The sequence below is a fragment of the Falco naumanni genome, chromosome 4, assembly GCF_017639655.2.
Source record: "Falco naumanni isolate bFalNau1 chromosome 4, bFalNau1.pat, whole genome shotgun sequence".
Lineage (NCBI taxonomy): Eukaryota > Metazoa > Chordata > Aves > Falconiformes > Falconidae > Falco > Falco naumanni.
In genome coordinates this window covers 52,920,706-52,939,576 of record NC_054057.1, presented here as the reverse complement: position 1 = coordinate 52,939,576, position 18,871 = coordinate 52,920,706, and the positions used below count along the sequence as shown (strand labels likewise).

General features: G+C 37.7%; 1 protein-coding gene across 1 annotated transcript in view; it reads right to left on the bottom strand.

Annotated features, from left to right (window-relative positions):
- Positions 1 to 18,871, bottom strand: part of LMBR1 (limb development membrane protein 1) — a 76,923-nt gene that overhangs the window by 23,401 nt on the left and 34,651 nt on the right. The window contains exons 6-9 of the mRNA XM_040589830.1: positions 6,113 to 6,239; positions 5,614 to 5,682; positions 3,167 to 3,231; positions 2,004 to 2,076 (exon numbers count right to left, since the gene is read on the bottom strand). Of these exons, the coding sequence (XP_040445764.1) occupies positions 2,004 to 2,076; positions 3,167 to 3,231; positions 5,614 to 5,682; positions 6,113 to 6,239 (334 nt within the window). The remainder of the gene's footprint in view (positions 1 to 2,003; positions 2,077 to 3,166; positions 3,232 to 5,613; positions 5,683 to 6,112; positions 6,240 to 18,871) is intronic.

The window sequence follows — 18,871 nt, the reverse complement described above, 5'->3', positions numbered from 1 at the left end:
GGCAGAGAATATAAAGCTCTGTATGCTTGCCACAAAAGTGAGAACCATACTTAATTAATTACTCACAAAAATCTTGCAGAGTACCTTCTTGAGCATAGAACATACTGCCTGCCACCTACATGCTATATCCAAGTTTAGATTTACTTTACAGCTTAAGTCCATTAATTTCCTCTGTACACCAAACTGTGGGTTTTCGAGCATTCCTTCAGCTGGTGGTGTCCATACCATTCCCTCACCACGTGAAACAGAAGAATTCCGTTCCCTCTCCTGTCAAAGGACATTTAAGCCCCACGTCTTTCACCTCTTAAGAGTAGGCTGGTGAGAGCTCTGTGGAACATGGGCGGGTTGCAGTTCCACGTTATGTTGCATACTAACCGATTTGCTGAAAGAGAATCCATTCTTTTGGCTAGCGGTAAGGGGAGCTACCTGCACACATCCTAAATCCAGATCCAATTAATTAGTAGATGCCTACAAACAGGCTAAGTCCGTCTCACGAGGGATATTGCTGAACTGCAATATAAACAACTGTCACAGACTTCTATGCAGAAAAACAGCAGACACTCGGCACCTAAACAATCACATTCTCTACTTAAATAGTGGAAACTACTCTGAACTACGTCTAATAGATACCTGAATAACACCGGGTCATTATTCTGTATCGCTTTTCCTTGTGCATAAGCACAATCACCATGACAACATAAAATATTCAGCAACAAATATTTTACAGTTGCTAGCTAACATCAAACACACAGAACAATTATAATTACCCCATCACAGCTTCAAAGACATCCACTGCATGCACCTTTTTGCTTGTCTGTGTAAAAGTGTATATATATATATATATATGCATGCATGTCAGTATAAAAACCTAAGCTTCCAAAACAGCAAAGGTGAACGTCACTTTTAAACTGAAACCATGGATGATTTTAGCACAAAGTTGTCATTACTCCTTCACAAATTTTAAATGCTGGAAATAAAGATAACCACAATGATCTACTGTTACCAAAGATATTTTCCCTGAGCAAGCAACTTTGAAAGGGGACTTACTGAGACTTGAAAGGAGGAGAGATTGAGACGTATGACAGAAGACTGAAGACCAAGAGAGAAAGGCAGAAAATTTAAAAAATTAAGGCTAAAGTCAGTCATAAGACAACACAACAATGGATGTGTCATGACATTAATATTCTTTGGGTTTCCAACCTGAAGCATTTGTATAAATAGTGGATGGATGGCTTCTCCAAAGCAATTCAGAAGAGAATTTCTGCAACATGATTTCCAGGTTTATAGAATCGATACATTTTCTGTAATTGGTGCCTGCCATGCTGCAACACTCTTTCTCTTAGAAGCCAAACCTTCATATTGCTTTTGAAACTCTTCAGAACAGAAATACCTTATCAAGAAGTGCAAAAATTTAATACTAAATACAAGATGTCTAAAACATTTGTACAATTATTCATTTTGATTGTTCATTAACAGATTTCAAATTATTAATTCTACCAAATAGCCCCTAGAATATAAAGGGCTGCTCCAATGTTCAATGAATTATTACCTAAGATTCTAAATATAATGAACTGAAACAGAAAAAAATCCTCTGAATAAAAAAACTCATTATGCAGGAAGTTGAGCCTCTTGCTAATCTAAGTTCATTGTTCTTCAGACAAGGTTAAAATACAGACATTTACCAATCCAAACTATTTTGCAGTAAGGGTGGTGGGTCTGGTCAACTACTCAATTTGCTTTCTTAGGCTCAGAATATTCACATATTAGACCTGATGAACATGCTAAAAACAAACCCAAAGCAAACCACACACACACGCGCGAGCCAATCTTGAACACCACAGTGAGCAACAAAATGTTAGCCTGTAATGCTTGTTACACACACACCAAGACGTTGAAATTTTCTATTTTGAGAGAAGAGGCTATGTAACAGTGAGATCAATAATCCTGACCAGAACCACTCTATTCTCAATACAGTATTTGAAGCACTATCAGAACAACCGTACCATTAAGCCGCCTCTGAATCGCTTCCTCCTCTAAAGTGATGATATACATCTGCTCATCTAGGTCTTCGAGGATCTGCATTTGGAAACAGAAACATGAACTCACTGAGTATCAAAGTAATTTGTTTTTCCAACTGCACTAATCTAGTCAGGTTCATTTAGTTTTAGTAACCTATGTCTTAAATACGTAGTCTACAACTTTACAATGCTGATACAAATATACTCCACAAAAGGTTATTCCATTCCGCTACGGATTATTTACTGTAAGCAAACTTTCTGTAAAGTTTTCATTTCAGGTTAAAGCTCTTATATTCAGTTTCAATCTAAAGAGACTTACAGAACAGGGGAAGAGGCAGTACGCTGGACCTATATTCAAATCATATCAACCTATCGACATCCACACTCAATTTTATTTAAACAAAAATAACTGCAGATTTTGAAAAAGTATATTAAAAAGTGACTGCTGAAACCAAATAAATTTAAGCCTGTTTACCTTACTATTAGCTGGTTTGAGTTTAAAGCTTACAGATAGCAAAACGGTGTATATTTTCTTTGTATTTGCAGGGTTGAACTGACAAATGAAAAGGAGTGCACCCAAATTTTAGCAAATGCAAACTAAGAAACATGACATCAAAGTCACCAGAGCACTTGTACACAGTACAAGCTTTTCCCTTCCCTCACAGCATTCAGTCCAAGAACAGCAGAGTATCTATGTGTAAGAAGTTCTTACAGATGCCAACTACCTACATTTCACCCATCTAAGTGTACCCCCAGGTACCCTTCTGGCAGTCCAGCCTTGGTGTGGTCTTGTATCCTTTGCTCCTGACCTCAGAACAAGCCTGCACTTTTCAGTCATTTGCAAAACAGACATAATAGGCAATGCTGACAAATATTAATATTACTAACAGTTTTGCAAATCGGAAAATCAGAGGAAGTCCATACTATTTTAAAAACCCAAAGATTTTTCTGTGGAAAAAACAGGCTTTTGTACTCTATGAGAAATTTAAACAAGTACACAAATATTGACTATAGAAACCCTGATAAACTGAATAGAGAATTAAGTAGAAGTGCAGAATTAAGTAGAAGTGTAGGCATTCCAGAAAAAAGTTCCCTAATGCCATTCTGCCCTCTGACAGCACACGAGGACAGATCTGTGTAACACTTACTGTTGGCTTCACCAGCAACTGACCCATTACTGTAAACATCCGCGAAAGTCCCACGGGCGTGCATACTGCAGAGGAAGAAAGATTATACAAAACAGTGATTTGTAAGTCAAAGACCAATTTTTATTTGGATATTCAAAGTGCTATTCCACATATAACCAAGCATAGTGTTGAAAAGAACTGAAAAAGCTTTAAAACTCCAATATGAACTTTAAAACATGTTGTTATCATCTGAATTTTGAACGAGACAAGCATCTCTCCCCCTCCAAGAGCATAACTGATTTTTTGTCAACAAGGATCATCACATAATCAGATATCTTAAACTTGCTCAGGTAATTATTTATTCAAAGCACGTGGCACCAGAGGCTATGCCTGCACTAGTGAATTCAGCAGTGCCAGGAAACATTCCTGGGCAGTAAGACTTGACTGCCTGCACCAGTAAATTGCTAGAACTATCCCTGGCATGATTTGCCCTGGGCCAGTTTGCACTTCCAAACCATTCTCAGGCGCAGTTCTGGATTTCACGCACTCCAGGCACCATTACCGTGAGGCAATACGTACGCAGCCACCGTCTGCAAACTGCAATATCGCGGATGGAATGACACTAGTTGGCCACAGTGCTGGAGAACACCTCAGACACATTTCACAGGCACAGGTATAGCTGTAAGGTCAAGCGATCACGAAGCTGCTTTGCTCTGTAAGTTATACTGCAACTTCAGTTAACAGCAGGCTCGGCTACCAGATCTTAAGCTACTTTTCTATGAAACACCAATGGGCCCTTTTTGATCATAGCCTGTGAGAGTTATCAGGTATGGTACATACCTGCTTGTTGGGAGAAAGGCTCAAACCATGATAATAGAAGATTATTAGTAAAACTCAACAATTTAGGGAGAATAGCCTTCAAATACTGAAGTGTGTAGGAGATGGAAGGAACGTGTAACAGCACCGATGAGTATATACATTTATAGTTCCCATTATAGTAAAATGGTGTTGCCAAAAAAAGAAGCACACAAGATTTTATAGTGAGGATTACGTTTATTTTATTAACCAGTGTTTCACACTACTATATATTACAGGGAAAATACAAGAGTATTCAAAAGGCTAACTTAAGCTAGTCTCCCTCTGCTACAGGAGAAGCCTGCAGGAAAAGGAGAACAGGGAAAGGAAGCGATACTCCAAATCCCCGCTGCAGTTAGCCTTACTCGTACACTGCTCCAGCAGTTAAGCCAGCTGAAGATCTACTGAAGCTCTACCCCAGCACCTCCCCCTTTCCCACCGCTGCACAGTGCCTTTGGAGGGCCTTACATAATTTCAGTGATGTCCTTGTGTAAGTTACAATTAACTCTTCCCAAAAATGGCCTTTAATCCCAATTAATGTATGGCTTACAACAGCCCCAGAACACACAGTGTTTTCAGCTCTGCTGAAACAAATTGTGAGACAGATGTAAGAAGTTCGTTAGCCAACTTCTCCATTAAAACATTCAGCAGCTATTGTGAATCTCACCCTTCAACAGCCTACATAAGACATGCAGAATCATCTTTTTCACTCCCCCTTCCTTGAATTAAACTGGACTTAAGAATCTCCACATACAGAGAACCTAAGGGGACTCTCTGATGTCCCCGTGAGCAACGCCTTTCACAGACAGATCTGCTTAGTTTTACGGACATTTTAAACTATCATTCCCCATCCTTTCTCCACAGCGACAGCCCTGTGTCAGCTGTAAACCTACAAAGCCTGGACAACAGGTGAAACCATGATAACCTAGAAAGGGAGATGTTCTGTTCCCCTCTCGGCAATTTTCTAGAAAATATTCAGGGAGGAGCTGAAATTGCAAGTGGGATCTGTAGCCTTCCATCATCTTCCTTATTCCCCTAAACACGGATGACTGAACTCTGGCTAGGAGCAGCTGCTGTAAGGTTAGGGTTTGCACTGCATTTGTTTTATATGCAATCATATAACTGGCCTCCAGACTGGCCAGATACCAGTTTTGTGATTAAGAAAGCTAATTGCACGGTGTTCCAACTTCTATCTGCATATGAACGTCTTCAATTAAAAAAGGAAGAAGCGCAGTTTACTGAATATAGAACAAACTAAATGTTCAGAATAACTTTCTCTCCATATCACCAACCTCCTGCACACATTTCATTTAATAATTGTGTTTTCTGTTGCAGAATGGACTCCCTATTTCTTAAAAACCTGCTTTAAAAAGTTAAAAGTTGGAATTATTTTGAGTAATGCGTGAAGTTCCTCAAAACCTGAAAATGTAAGGTAACATTTGTTCAAACTTCAGAACCCAAACCTAACAAATTTACATCTAAATTCAAACGTAATAATAATACAAAATTCAATTAACATTCACAATCTTAATTTTCACAATTAAAAAGCCTCTTAATTTTTTTTTTTTAACAGAAAATCATTCATCTTTTGGAATAATCACAAAAATACTTACACAGAAGTAGTAAGCATCCCATCAGTGATATACAGGAATATAAATATGGGAGGTAGAATTCCCAGAGGTCTGTAACGAAAATATTGTGCACAGCCTTAGCTTATTACAAATAGGCTACTTAGGTCACAAACACAACTGAATTAACTTTTCTTAGGTGTTCAGGATTAAACAACTGTATTTCCAAGAATAAATTAAGAATTACTCAGTTAATAATCATGCAACAAAACCCCCAAGTACTTCAGCCTGAAAAATATCTTCAGCTTTTACTTCCATTTCACTTAAGTCACTTGTTTTTAGAACACATCATGTCCACATGGGCACAGAATTCTCAGCATGGTAAAAACAGATTTAGCAGAAAAAATGGTAATGACTAAATTAATACAGCTTCTTCACAACCTGTGCAATACTCACAGAGCATTTACTAGAAATGCACTTAGTTCAAAACATCCATTTCCATAATTAAAATGAAACCAGTGTGGTGTTTTGTTGAATTCCATACCATACAAAGACTCCATACTGGCAGCATCATTGTCTATGAGTGCTGAAGCCACCCATACGATTCCAAGGATAAGCAGTGCAAGAAGAATAAGCATTACAAGGGTTTCCAAAATGCGTGCTCTGATGCCCTGTGGGCAGAAGAGGGGAGAGGGAGGAAAAAACACAGCCAAAAAACTTTAAATCAGATACTTTCAAACCTACAAATAAACAGCAGTTCCTTCTTTCTACACACATACTCACATTTTATCATGCAGACAAAAGCATAACAGTTGCACATTTTAAAGGCAGTGCATAAAAAAGGAAGTACTTATGGCTTTATAGTGCCCAGATGGCGTTTTTCCCCTTAAAACCATAGAAAACTGTTTTAAATTGCATATGCCTTACAGTTCTCATTAATCTCATTATTACATAAAGTATTCTTTATACCGTATGATTTTGCTCAAGCATTTTTAAAAGATGGATTACTTTTCTAATACTTTCAGCAAAGAAAGTGGATTAGCAAATTTTTATCTATGATTCCAATCAAGGGAATGGAAAGCCAATTATGGCAAATAGCCAAATGGCCCAGCAAGCATTAAACCCTGCGCAGGTACAATGCACCAATTTAGTTAAAATACATTCTTCAACTGCAACCGCTCCTGCACCATTCCTCTCAGTCTTCAGAGCCCTCAAGCGTGCTGTCGGAGTACTGCTCGCTCTTGGCCTACCCATGCGCTGCTGCTGCATCCATTACCTCCCCTCTCTGCATGCTCCGCGCTCAGCAAAGCATGTACTTCTCACTTACAACACACACAAATCACAGGTCTACAAGGTTGTATGTCACAGCATTAGCTCTTGAGTCTAAAAATGTAGCAATGCTCTAATAGTTGAACGTTAGACTTGCAAGTGTAAATATACCAAATAACACACAAAATCATAGGTTTTTTCCCTACTGGTGTTTTTACCACTAATTTTACTAAGTTCAAGCTACACAGTTACTGGGACAGTTTCTTCAGACGTCTTTGCATTAAGGGACCATCAGATTGCCGTTCATATAATTTTATTTTTCTTCATTTGCCAGTATACATCTCCATAAGCAAACGCAATCTCTTCTTTCTCACAGGCTAACCCCCAGCTTGGGCATATTCCACTGAAAAGTCTACTTTATAGTTAAATGCAGAAAGTTTGTTCTACTTTATAGTTTGGCTACTTTTCTCAACTCTTCCCTCACTGCTTAACACAAGAGGATATTCTTTCCATGATCGACATTCACCCGGAAAATCATGCTCCCTACATAACCGCTGCATCCCACCATGAAAGAGGACCTCAAGCATCCTAACAAGGAGCACTGATCTCTTCTAGCACACCAACTGCGCCATGCCATCAGTCCTCTGCAGAACAGCTAAAGTAGCAAGAAGGAAAAACAGACAAAAAGAGACCTTCACAAAATCCCCCTAAAGGCTTAAATGGGCAGATTAAGTCCAATTCCACAGAGGATCTTAAACATCAAATTTCAAATTAAAGGTAGCATGGACAGGATATGGATTTACTCCTAGAATGTATTTTGTGTATAATACAAGTTGCTTTAAGGTTGTTAAAAGTTAAATAACGTGTTATTTGTTTAGTGCTCAGAAACTAGCTTTCAATCTTCCATGATTTATTTTGAATGTGAGCATCTAAGCCAAATATACATATTTGAAGATTATATAGCCATACGTTTCATATTAAAGTTTTGAGCTTTAGCTGTAAGTTACCAGGAAACAAACAGATTACACTCTAAGTACTGAGCATTGGTTCAGAGCCTTCACTTAACAACAGAAGGAAGTCACAGGATTAGAAGAAAACCTAAAATATTCAAGGATGCATGCACAGAGATCTGCTTCAAGTTTTCCAAAAACCTTGAAGACTCCCCTCCTCTCCTAGGCAAGGAAAATATAAAGCTACCTTCCGGGTTTCAGAAAGTCTTAGCCACAGAAAGTGGATTCCTTACTTCCCTACTATGAGACACACGCACAAATCTCAGCCTCTCTGACTTCAAGTTTCACAGCAACAGATTCTTCTGGACAAACCCGGAAAATATTTCATTTTACACGGTAACTCAAACAACAAGTCCTCCTCCCTTGGATGGAGTAGCGATACTGTCAAAACAGATAAGTACACACTGTGATGGAGATAGTCAACTGTAAATAACATTTTTTCATTTTTACTGCAAGTGTCTCTGAAGACAGGTAAGCCCAGGACAATGCAAGTAATACTTACTTCCAAAAAAAGGGAAATGACCACAGTAAGTACTCCAAAGTAACCACTGCTTTTGTCCAAAAGCTCCATTGGCACAAACTCTAGAAAAAAATCAGTCAGCTGCCTAATGAGCTTTCCCATTTTTTTTTGTTTCCATGCTAGTTTGAATAATATTTGATTCTCAAAAAAAAATTTATCAATCTCCTTTGGCTCCCACTAATTACACCTATCTCCACACCTCTGTGATACATCAACAATACTGCAGTCTCATGTACATGCTGAAAAGCAGGACTGACACTTCACTCCAAGGGCAGAACATTTTTTATATTACACAGTACAGACTATCAGATTCATACACTGACAATCATTTAAAAATAGTAAAATAGTAGTATTTTTAAGAACTTCAGTGAAGCGACTAGATAGAAACATTCTGTCACAGGCACTAATGAGTAGCTTTTAACAGTCCAGGATTAAAAAAAAAAAAAAAAAAAAAAGAATTAAGATGCTTAAAGCATATAGGTAAATACTTAATCTCAATTAGGCACCCATAAAACTCTGCCCTATTAAAACATTAATGTTCCAGGCACATTAGTTCATACTTACATACATTAGTGTACCTATCAAATAGCTTCTATTTGTAAGGAATGAAAGGTACAGAATTTACCCACCATGCGCACACAGAGAAAACCTCTGGAGAATCACAGAATGGCTGTGGCTGGCAGGAACCTCTGGAGATCCAGCCTGCTCAAGCAGGGCCACCTACAGCTGGTGACCAAGGACCACACTCAGGTGGCTCTTATATCTCCAAGGACAGAGACACCACAGCCTGCCTGGACAGCCTGTGCTAGCACCCAGGGCACCCTTACAGTATTTAAAAAAAAAAAAAAAAAAAAACCAAACACACAAAAAAAAAACCACCCAACACACACAGTAGTGAAAACTGAGCCCTAAACACCTTTATTACTTCTTATTTTTGCTGGAGGTAGTTTTGTTTGTTACAAATTCAAAGCTTGACCATTACCATTAGTAACATCACCAATTTAAGAGCTGACAACAATCTATACTCCTGACTGAGAACAGGGGAAAAAAAAAAAAAAAAAAAAAAACCACACACCAAACAAACCACACACCACCAGGTAAATGCAAGGAACATTTAATTTGATTACGATGAAAGCAAAGCTATGCAAATATATGTTGAATTTCAATGCTGAATTATCTTTTTCTGAGCAAAAACCTCTTCACTGACATTTTGGTTTTGGCTTAACATTTCTTGAGTCATTTCACTTCTCTCCCACAGCCCCATTATATTACTCACATTTCTTAGATGAACCAAATGTCACAGCATATCTTCATGGCACAGAAGATATTGCCACTTCTATTCCACATAATACTTGTTGCACTTTTTGAATCCATTTACTCCTTACATTTTTTTGTGTGTGAAAAGGAGCATTAGTCTGCCGTCTTCAAAAACTGCAACAATCCCATCTAAAACTGGAGATTTCTAACCAGCTTGTGAGAGTACATTTATTGTTCATGTGCAGTCTACACCACTGTATCTGTCTTGAGCACAGAATTAACAAATAAATGCAATGTTAGAAAACGTGTAGCATAGGTACATAGGACTACTGCAAGTTAGCATTCTAACCAAGCAAGCAGAAGCAGTCATACAGCACTAAATCTTAAGTGTCAAAACAGTTGACTGCATTTGAATCAATTGGAAGAGTTCTTTGATTCCTCACCATCAGTGTGCAACTGGAAACAAAGGGAATCTTCACCACACAAAGGAAGATGGCCTACCCAGCAAGTGAGGTGTGTGTACATGTGTGCATGCATGTACACGTGCTGGGGCAGGTAACGGAAGGAGGAGAGAGTAGTCACCTTGTACATCAGTTTTCCAGTTCAATTATTTATCAGGAGAAAATGCCTCATGAGTTCCTACGATCACTGCTTTACATTCCTATGGAAACTAAACTGACTGTAAGAAAGAGAAATGGGAAAAAAATACTCTGTATTTTTAGCTTTCCATATTCTATTTGAGAAGGAAAATTAAGTCATCCAAGTCTTCATCTAGTCTTCTCTAATGGCTCTGACAGGGAAGAACAAAGAAAAGAAATAGGCACTATACAACTAACCAGCTTTCATCAGGTTCTTCAGAAAGTTGATCTAGATCTCCACTTCCAAACCTGCATTTGACAACACAAATACTACTTCATTTTTTAGGTGCCCTTCATTACAAACAGAATGCATATAGCACAATAAATTCACTGTCTTATGAATTATTTTAATGCAATTCCACTTGCAGTTTAACCTGTTTTAAGGGAGGACAGATTTATTGACCTTCAAACCAAGCATGGATTGCACAGTAAAGCACTACGGTATCGCCAGGGTATTGACACAGGGGGGAAGACACCGGTTTGCACCTATCCTATATTCCAGTACTTAAAGAATTCAAACATAAGGTGCAAAGTGAAACAAATTATAAACATCTACACAGGTTATTAAAGGGGGGGTGGGGGCATGAGGAGAACCACCTTGACATCGCTATCAATTAAAATACCAAACTCAGATTTCAGTACAGCATTAACTACACAGCCTTAAATAATGCTCCCATGCTGTGGACGTATAAGCAAAACCGTAGCCTTTAGAAGTAATTAAAAATGTTCCACTCTACCTCAGGCTAAATTGTGTTGGTTTTAGATACTATGATAAGACAATTCTAAACAAGAAGAGTGAGCTCAGGCAATACACTTGATTTTCAGTAAGACAAGCTGACCCCTGCAGTACTTCTGTTAGCATGTCAACTTCAAGGAGGTCAAATTCATTAATTTCTCCTGGCCAAATACTGCTGTGATGCTCGTTAGAGTTGGAGGGATAACAAAACCAAAAAAAAACCCCAAACAAAACATAAAAAAAAAACAACCAGTGCTACAACTACCAAATACCAGGAAGAAAAATCACAAGCTACACGACAATTGAGCTTGAAGTTATAAAATTGAATGGGGAATATAAATACATGTTAAGGTGGTGGGTTTTCATACTTTCACTGCTATACACTGAGGATATTGCTCTGACTTCAGCTTCCACTTATGTGCACAAGGCAAAGGGGTGAGAAAGAAATAAGGGAACTAGAAGGATCTAGAACAAAATATATTCCTTTTAAAAAAAAATTTGTCTAGAATAAAGCCTGGGATTAGAAAGATTATTTCCCAGTCAGGAAGATTAGAAAATATGAATCTGAAAACCAGGACACATAGTCCTCAAAGGTAATGGATGAAGCAATGCAGACCATGGTTACTTCTTCAGACACTCCCTGAAGATTTCAAAAAACCCAGCATGACATGAACAGATTAGGGGGTTTTATTATAGCAAAGGGGCTCAGAAAGCATCATCACTTTTGTAAGCATTGGTCCTCCCCATTTGTAAGCATCAGATTCCCCATTATTTGAAGGAAGGTGGCACTCTTGCTGGATAGTAATTTTAGCTGTAATAGCCCAGTTTTGAAGTCTTCTTCCATGAAGGTATCTAGAACAAACCATCAATTGTCATTGCTTCCAGCACTACAAGTACCTAAGATGATCTTTGGTAACTGCTAAACAGGAAAACAAAACACCTCCAACAGCTTGCAATTTCCTCAAGTGAGTTTCAAATTATCCATAAGGCAAAACGGACTTCTGAAAGTGAATGACCTGCACGATTCCCTATTGTCAGGGAAGCAGAAGCTTGGCATCACACAGGCCAACTTGGCACATAAAAGGAGTCTTGTGGAAGATGGAAAAAACCCCGAACATATGGTCAACAAAAACTTTTGGAAGCTAGTAACTATAATCTGATAGAAACTAAAACTAAAAATTTTTATCAAGAAAATCAGGGGAAAAAAGACTGGCAGATTATACCCTCTAACCATCACCACTCCCTTTTTTCTTTTTAAACTTCAAGTTTCATACTTTAGACTCAACAGCTCACCTACAATTTTACTCACAGCACATTTTAAAAATCCACCCAGTTCTTCAACATCAGGATATCCGACTCAGACTTCCTTAAAGTTCAATTGCTGAGACATTCAGAAGTTTTTATATTGTTTAATACTGAGCTACTTATGCTGCCTGGAACAGCAGGCGTAAGGGCTCCTATTTCCCAAAAAGCCTGACTTTAACAAGAAAGGTTTCAGTTATTCTAGAAGCATTCCGACAAATTTTTAGTTGCTACTTTGGAAGGCATCACCGAAATCTTACCATGTTTCTTTCTTATTATGATTAATATAGGTAAGTCATCCAGGACAAATATCCAAAACATACTAAAAAAAAAAAGCACATGCCAAAAAAAGGGTCATTCTTCAGCTGAAAAACCCAGTGAAGTACAAACGGCAACAGCAGTCCTGAAGGGATGACAGGTGTCATACAAGAAAGTCAAGAAGTGTAATTACTAAGGAAACAATTTCTCCTCTCCGGTATATTTGTTAAGCAGGGTGACTACCATGCCACTTGTAACACATTAAGACTTTTCCCGCTATATGTATTCACACATAAAACCTAGAGGCTGGTTTTTACTTTTTAAGAGAACATACATTTGTTAATAGTTTCTTACAGCTTTTCAGTAAGGATTGATTTTTGATAACGGAGACAGTAGTAGTGCTGGGGTTTTTCCCCATTTTAAATTCTGTAACTATTCTGAATGATGCAAATGTAGCAATACAAAACGCTTTGCCATTAAGCTAGCGTTAAGTTCACAAGCAAGGACTCTGCTGCATACGCGGGTTGCCCAATGAGGTCTTGTGCAACTAGCAGTTAGCACAGGGATTTCTCCAGCCTACGACGACTCATAAGGACAGTGCATAAGCAAGAAACCTACTGACTGCTCCTCACTCCATTAAGAGTCGCGTGCAAGATGGAGAAAGGCTTGAAAGGAAATCTCTGACAACTGCCATTCTTGCAAAGCTAAGGTAAAACATGCACCATATATCCAGGAAACACTGTGGAAGATACGGTTATATTCTAAGCAGTGACACAACCCTGTGCCAGAAACTCACAGGCTGTAGCTTTTTGGGAAAGAATGATTACACAGAGGAAGGCAATCAAGCCATTTTTTGCCAATTTTTGCTCTGCTGGTTGTGATAAGGAGCAAAAATATTATTTTCCAACAGTTTAAGCATATTTTTTAACACTAACGCTGTAAGAATTTCAACATATATGTACAAATAACATTTACAAGATTTCTTGTGTTTTAACGCTGACGAAGGAGTAGAAAAGCTTGCTACATGGTACTTTCCCTTTCTGCAAGAGGCAAAATTCCTGGTAAAACCAAAGAACAACAGCCCCACCCCTACGTCAAGAGAAAGCATTTCTTTGCTGGAACATTTGCTGGTGATAGTGATTTTGATGAAGACATTATTAGCTCCTGGATGGACATTTTTGGAACCACATCACTAACGTATAATATAGTATGGCTTTTGTTAATTCTACATTTTAATTTGGTTGCAAATTGTGCAGAAAAAAAAATTAAAAAATTATCAATGAAGTAAAAATTACATTACACACAAAACCAGAGAGTCCTAACACAGTTTCTATGGCACTGAATATTTGAACACAGTTCTGCTTGGACATCTTGACCTCTTGCAAGACAGGTAAACATTACCTTTTACACCAAGCCCTGACCCACGGGGAAAGCCTGGGAAACATTTCTGCAATCATGGGACATTTAAAGTACACATGAAACCCATTGTTTTCACGTGACAAAAAGGAGTCTTAGTAACCTTAAGATTTGTTCAGCGAGAGGCTAACAAACACGCATGCTAAAATCTGCAGAGGCACTGAAAAAAAAATTTAGAGCTGGTATGAGGCTGGGAATTTTAATATATTAACAACAATTACATTTTTAGCACATCATATGCCCTCTTTCTCAAATTGTGAGCATTAGTGAAGATATCAGCTTCAAGCATTCTAACCATTTCTATGGTTAGAAGCCATACTTTGAGCAATCTTTATTCTGATCTATTCAAGGCAGTGCAGTAACAATTTTTTTTAATAAGCAAAGGAGAGCCATTTTCCATCAGGTAACATGGAAACACATAGTATATTTAGCACACTGATACTTAGTCAAGTGGTCATTACCTTATGAGATGACCACAAATTACTGAGTCAAAACCAGAAGCTGTAGTTTTAGGAAAACTCAGTTCATTTTAAAAACGTGTAAGCCAATGACTCAGAACCTTCACATAGTAAGCTAAAGAATTTTAATCAAGAAATAACATATTCAGAATCAGATTCATGAAACTGGAAAGAAAGTTTCCTTGCCCGTGCAAGAATGAAAGACTTCAGACTGTAAACAGTGCTGACTGCCTTCGGCCACACCACCTCTCCCCTCACAGAATCTTCCCAGCCTGTGGGGATTTTAGGATTTAAATGAATACTTTTCATCACAACACAATGAATTTATTTTAAAGTTTATACTTAAGATTTGTATCGTGTGGAAAATAAAAATTCACAGCCACAAAAACATTCCCAGCAACTTCAGCTGATTTTTGTATTAGTATCTTTTCCCCATATAATTTCATGGCAGTTACCATTCCATCAATGGAGCAAGAAGGCAGCTGAAAGAATTTAACTGTATAGAATCTAAGTTACATAGTACAAGTCACAAAATCGAGAAATTTCAAAGAGAAACTAGGAACTGGAGAGAAAAAAATGAAATGAGAGTTAAAGAAACTTGATCGAAAAAAAAAGATTAATTCTTTGGCTACTGGCTAAAGACATATACCAGTAAGTGCTAGAGCTACGCCTGCCAAGTTGGAAATGAAGGACTAAAATCACTCAACTAGAGGTCAAAAAAAAAAAAGTCTTTATTTAGTAGACTGGTGAAGACATCTATCCAGGATGCAGTACACCCACTAGAGTGACTCCTCTGCCAAAGAAAACTTAGGCCCTCTTCTCCAGTGTCCCAGAAGAGTACCCACACCACAGCGCTATAGTATATTTTGGGGTCCGTATCAGTCAGACTTTCCTGTTGACATCATTGCATCAGATGTATGCGACTACCCTACTGCAGTCTGCCCCTCCTTCCTTTACAGAAAGAAGCTATTACAAAAAAAAAAAAAAACACACCACAACAGGATTATGTGTAAAGCTTTTATTAAAAAGGACAGATGGAGGTCTATTAACACTATAGTCAAAGCATACACCCCAAACCTTTTGCAAGGGAAGAAATGAAAGGATATACACAGTAAAGTAATGACTGTCCCAATGCTACCCCTTTCACCCACAAGTTTTCTCTGTTGTTCCATTTGCTAGCCCAGCCCTCGCTAATGAGCTTTTAGATGCTCCACTCCCTCCACCTACCAAGTTTCCCAGACTTTCCAGAGCCACCTGCAACAACATGGGAGCTGTGGGATTTCTGACACTATGAGTCTCCCTCTAATCATTTACTTTTGGATCAGAAAGAATCTTTCCTGCTAGACTGGAGTGATAGGAAGATAAATAGATATTTTCCAACTTCTTTGTAGCTTGGCAGAGGATTAAGATAAGTAACACAAAACCATAAAAGAGAGACTTGGAATTTGTGATTGTGTTTCTGGCAGAAAGAAACCACAAAGACAGTTCCCAAAAGCAAATGACACGTAGAAGCACACAGGTCACTATTAAAGTTCTAAAACCTGAAAGTTTTTTTGGTGTCTAAAAAAATAAAAAAAGAACACAGCAAGGGATGAGAGACAAACTCATTGGTCCTCCTTCCTCCCCTCCCTTGTAAATAAAGTTGTTGGCTGCCTTACAAATCCTCACTACAGATGTATTAGCTTCTTCCTTGCATTGTCAATTCAGGATAAGTAATTCTTAATATAGACCAATCCTTAATGTGGAGTATTTCTAGTAATACTAAATAAATAATATAGACTACAGGTCTAAATATCACATCGCTGGTTATCAGTATTAATGAAAAAAACCATTGTTTTCAGAGAGGGAATCGTAAGTGGTATTTACCTGGTAAAGGCTCACTTAAAAAAAGGAGGCCTATTAGAAAATTGTTTAAAGCCTTTCTACGGTTAAGATATTTATATTAAAACTTGCCACTATCAATATAAAATTGTACGGCAATTTTCCTCTCTGTGAATTCAAATGACATTTCTATTAAATCTGCACAGTCTTCCTAAATTTTGTAAGAAGTAAAAGTGTATAAAGAGACTTAAAATATATACGATGGTTTTGCTTGTCCTGAAAGGTCACTATTTGATGTCAATAAACTCAAATGAAACACAGATTAATGTGAAAACATTTAAATATTCAAATCTTTATAAAATATTCCTTATGCATAAAACAGCCACTTTAATAAATCAAATCACCATGATAAAATAGCAGCAGACCAATTTAATTTCTTACCATTTAATAAAATAAACACAAATACAGAGATGGGAAGGCGGTCACATTGCCCTCTTGAAGCCTCTAACTCAAGACATGCTAAATCCTTCAAGGCATCTGCCTTTTACCATTGACTAAAAGATAAGGCTTCTAGATTCCCTGAATCACAGCCATTTCAGGGATCCTGCATGTGTGCAATATTTACTTCTTTCCCAAAGAACGGCAAAAAAAAATCTAGTTTAAATGAAATAGTTTTGTAAATTTTATTATAATCTGATAACAGAAACAAAATTAAGAAATACATCTCAGGCTTTTAGGTATCAGCTATCATCTACCACAAACAAAAGGGCCTATAGAGGGCATTAAGAATGCTCCAGCCAAACAAGATGTGAAAACTACTCATTTCTGCCTAAAAAAGAAAAAGTGTCTTAGAAAAAAAAAAGAACTATTTTAGAACCCAGTCCTTCAGTTTACATCAATGATCAATTAAGAGACTCAAGCATAGTATTGGTGGCTGTACCATCTGTACACTTTAGAAACAGTAGAGCTATTTAGCATGTCTATTTTTACTCATGCAGAACTCTAAGTTATCCTAAAAAGAAAAATAAAAGCTGTAATGTAAAAAAATGACTCAACTTATTAAATGAGAGCAGCAGAGAAAAATATTCACATCTTATTGTTTGCATGCTACCAGCTACATGTTGAAGTTTTTAGCACAGAACCACAGAAATTCCACAAAACTTAAGCATGCTAAATACAGCAGAAAAGTACAAGTTCAGAACAACGTAGGAGTGGAGAAAGCACAAAAGTTCAGCAATATATTTCATTCCTGGCACAGATGAGGTGGAATAACTAATGCTCCAGTGCTAGCTTCTAAAACTAATTAGTTTTACAGATGACTACCTACTCAGAATGCATCAGTCATCTAACACAGTTTCTCACAGTATGCTAGAGAAGTAATGGTCAGAAAACCACACCTTGAAATAACTAAGCAAGTTTGGGATTTTATTTGCACAGTGTTTTTACCCCAATATTACTAACAATCCTTGTTTCATCTTGTTACTCTACATAGCTCAAATACATGAAAATGTTGCAGTAACACAGACTAACCTGACACATTTTGCTTTTCTGTCTGTATTAGGGTTGGTCAAAAAAAGTAATTATAATCTCAATCCCATAAACTACTGCAGCAAGGCTGAGCTAATAAAGTTGCAGCAAGGCAGGTAGTGCAGAAAAGCTATGCTGAATAACCTATACCATTAGTTTATCTCCTGTTAGCCTATTTTTGTGTACGTTAAGCTGAGGCCTCTTTAAAAGAAGTACATTCTAATTTATGGAAGCAACCAACTGACGTTTAACTACTTCAATGAAATGGAGCGCAGATCACATCTCATCACATCTTGATCCAATGTGTGCAACAACCAACATCCACTTATTCCCTGCTCAGCTGTCCCCTGTTACATGCGTTCAACAAACCGCAGAGCTCCTTATGGTAAAATAAAAAGGGCAGATTTTGCATATAATGTTCCCAACTGACTGAAGCAAGACGTCTTATAAAACCTTATAAAATGTTTTATATTTCTACAAAAACAAATTCACATTAAGCCATTACACCTCAACAGTCGGAAGTTTCTCTCTTAGCCACCAATTCTTGAATTTCTTTCTATCTCGCTCTCACTGAAACGTGACGTGGCCCTAAGCTGAAGGATACATACATGTTATTCACCTGTCCTGCACAGCCTTCTTTCCTAAATGTCTAAATACAGACACCAAAGTAAAAAAAAGCCATGCATGAACACAAAAATTAATTCAACCAATATTCCAACCTCTTCTTTAACTATCTGTAGTAATTTTCGTGTCCTTAGGGTCTTTAACTTAACTTGGTCTTACAGTCACTGGGAACAGACAGAAAAACACATTCCTGCAACACCATTGCAAAGTTATTTTCACCTCATACTAACTTAAGTACAGTTACATAGTCCAGTCACAGGTCCTCAAAAGCAGGCCAATACACTCACGTAACTTTCAGACTAATTCACTGAAATATACCTGTGAGGTTAAGAATATTTTCTTTTTTCCCCTCTCTCTGCAGAACTGCAAATCAAGGACCTGGTAGAGTAAAGCTATAATTTTAACATGTTTTCGGAGTTTAATGTAGACACTTGTCAATGTGACATGCTAACAAGTACGCTAAACCT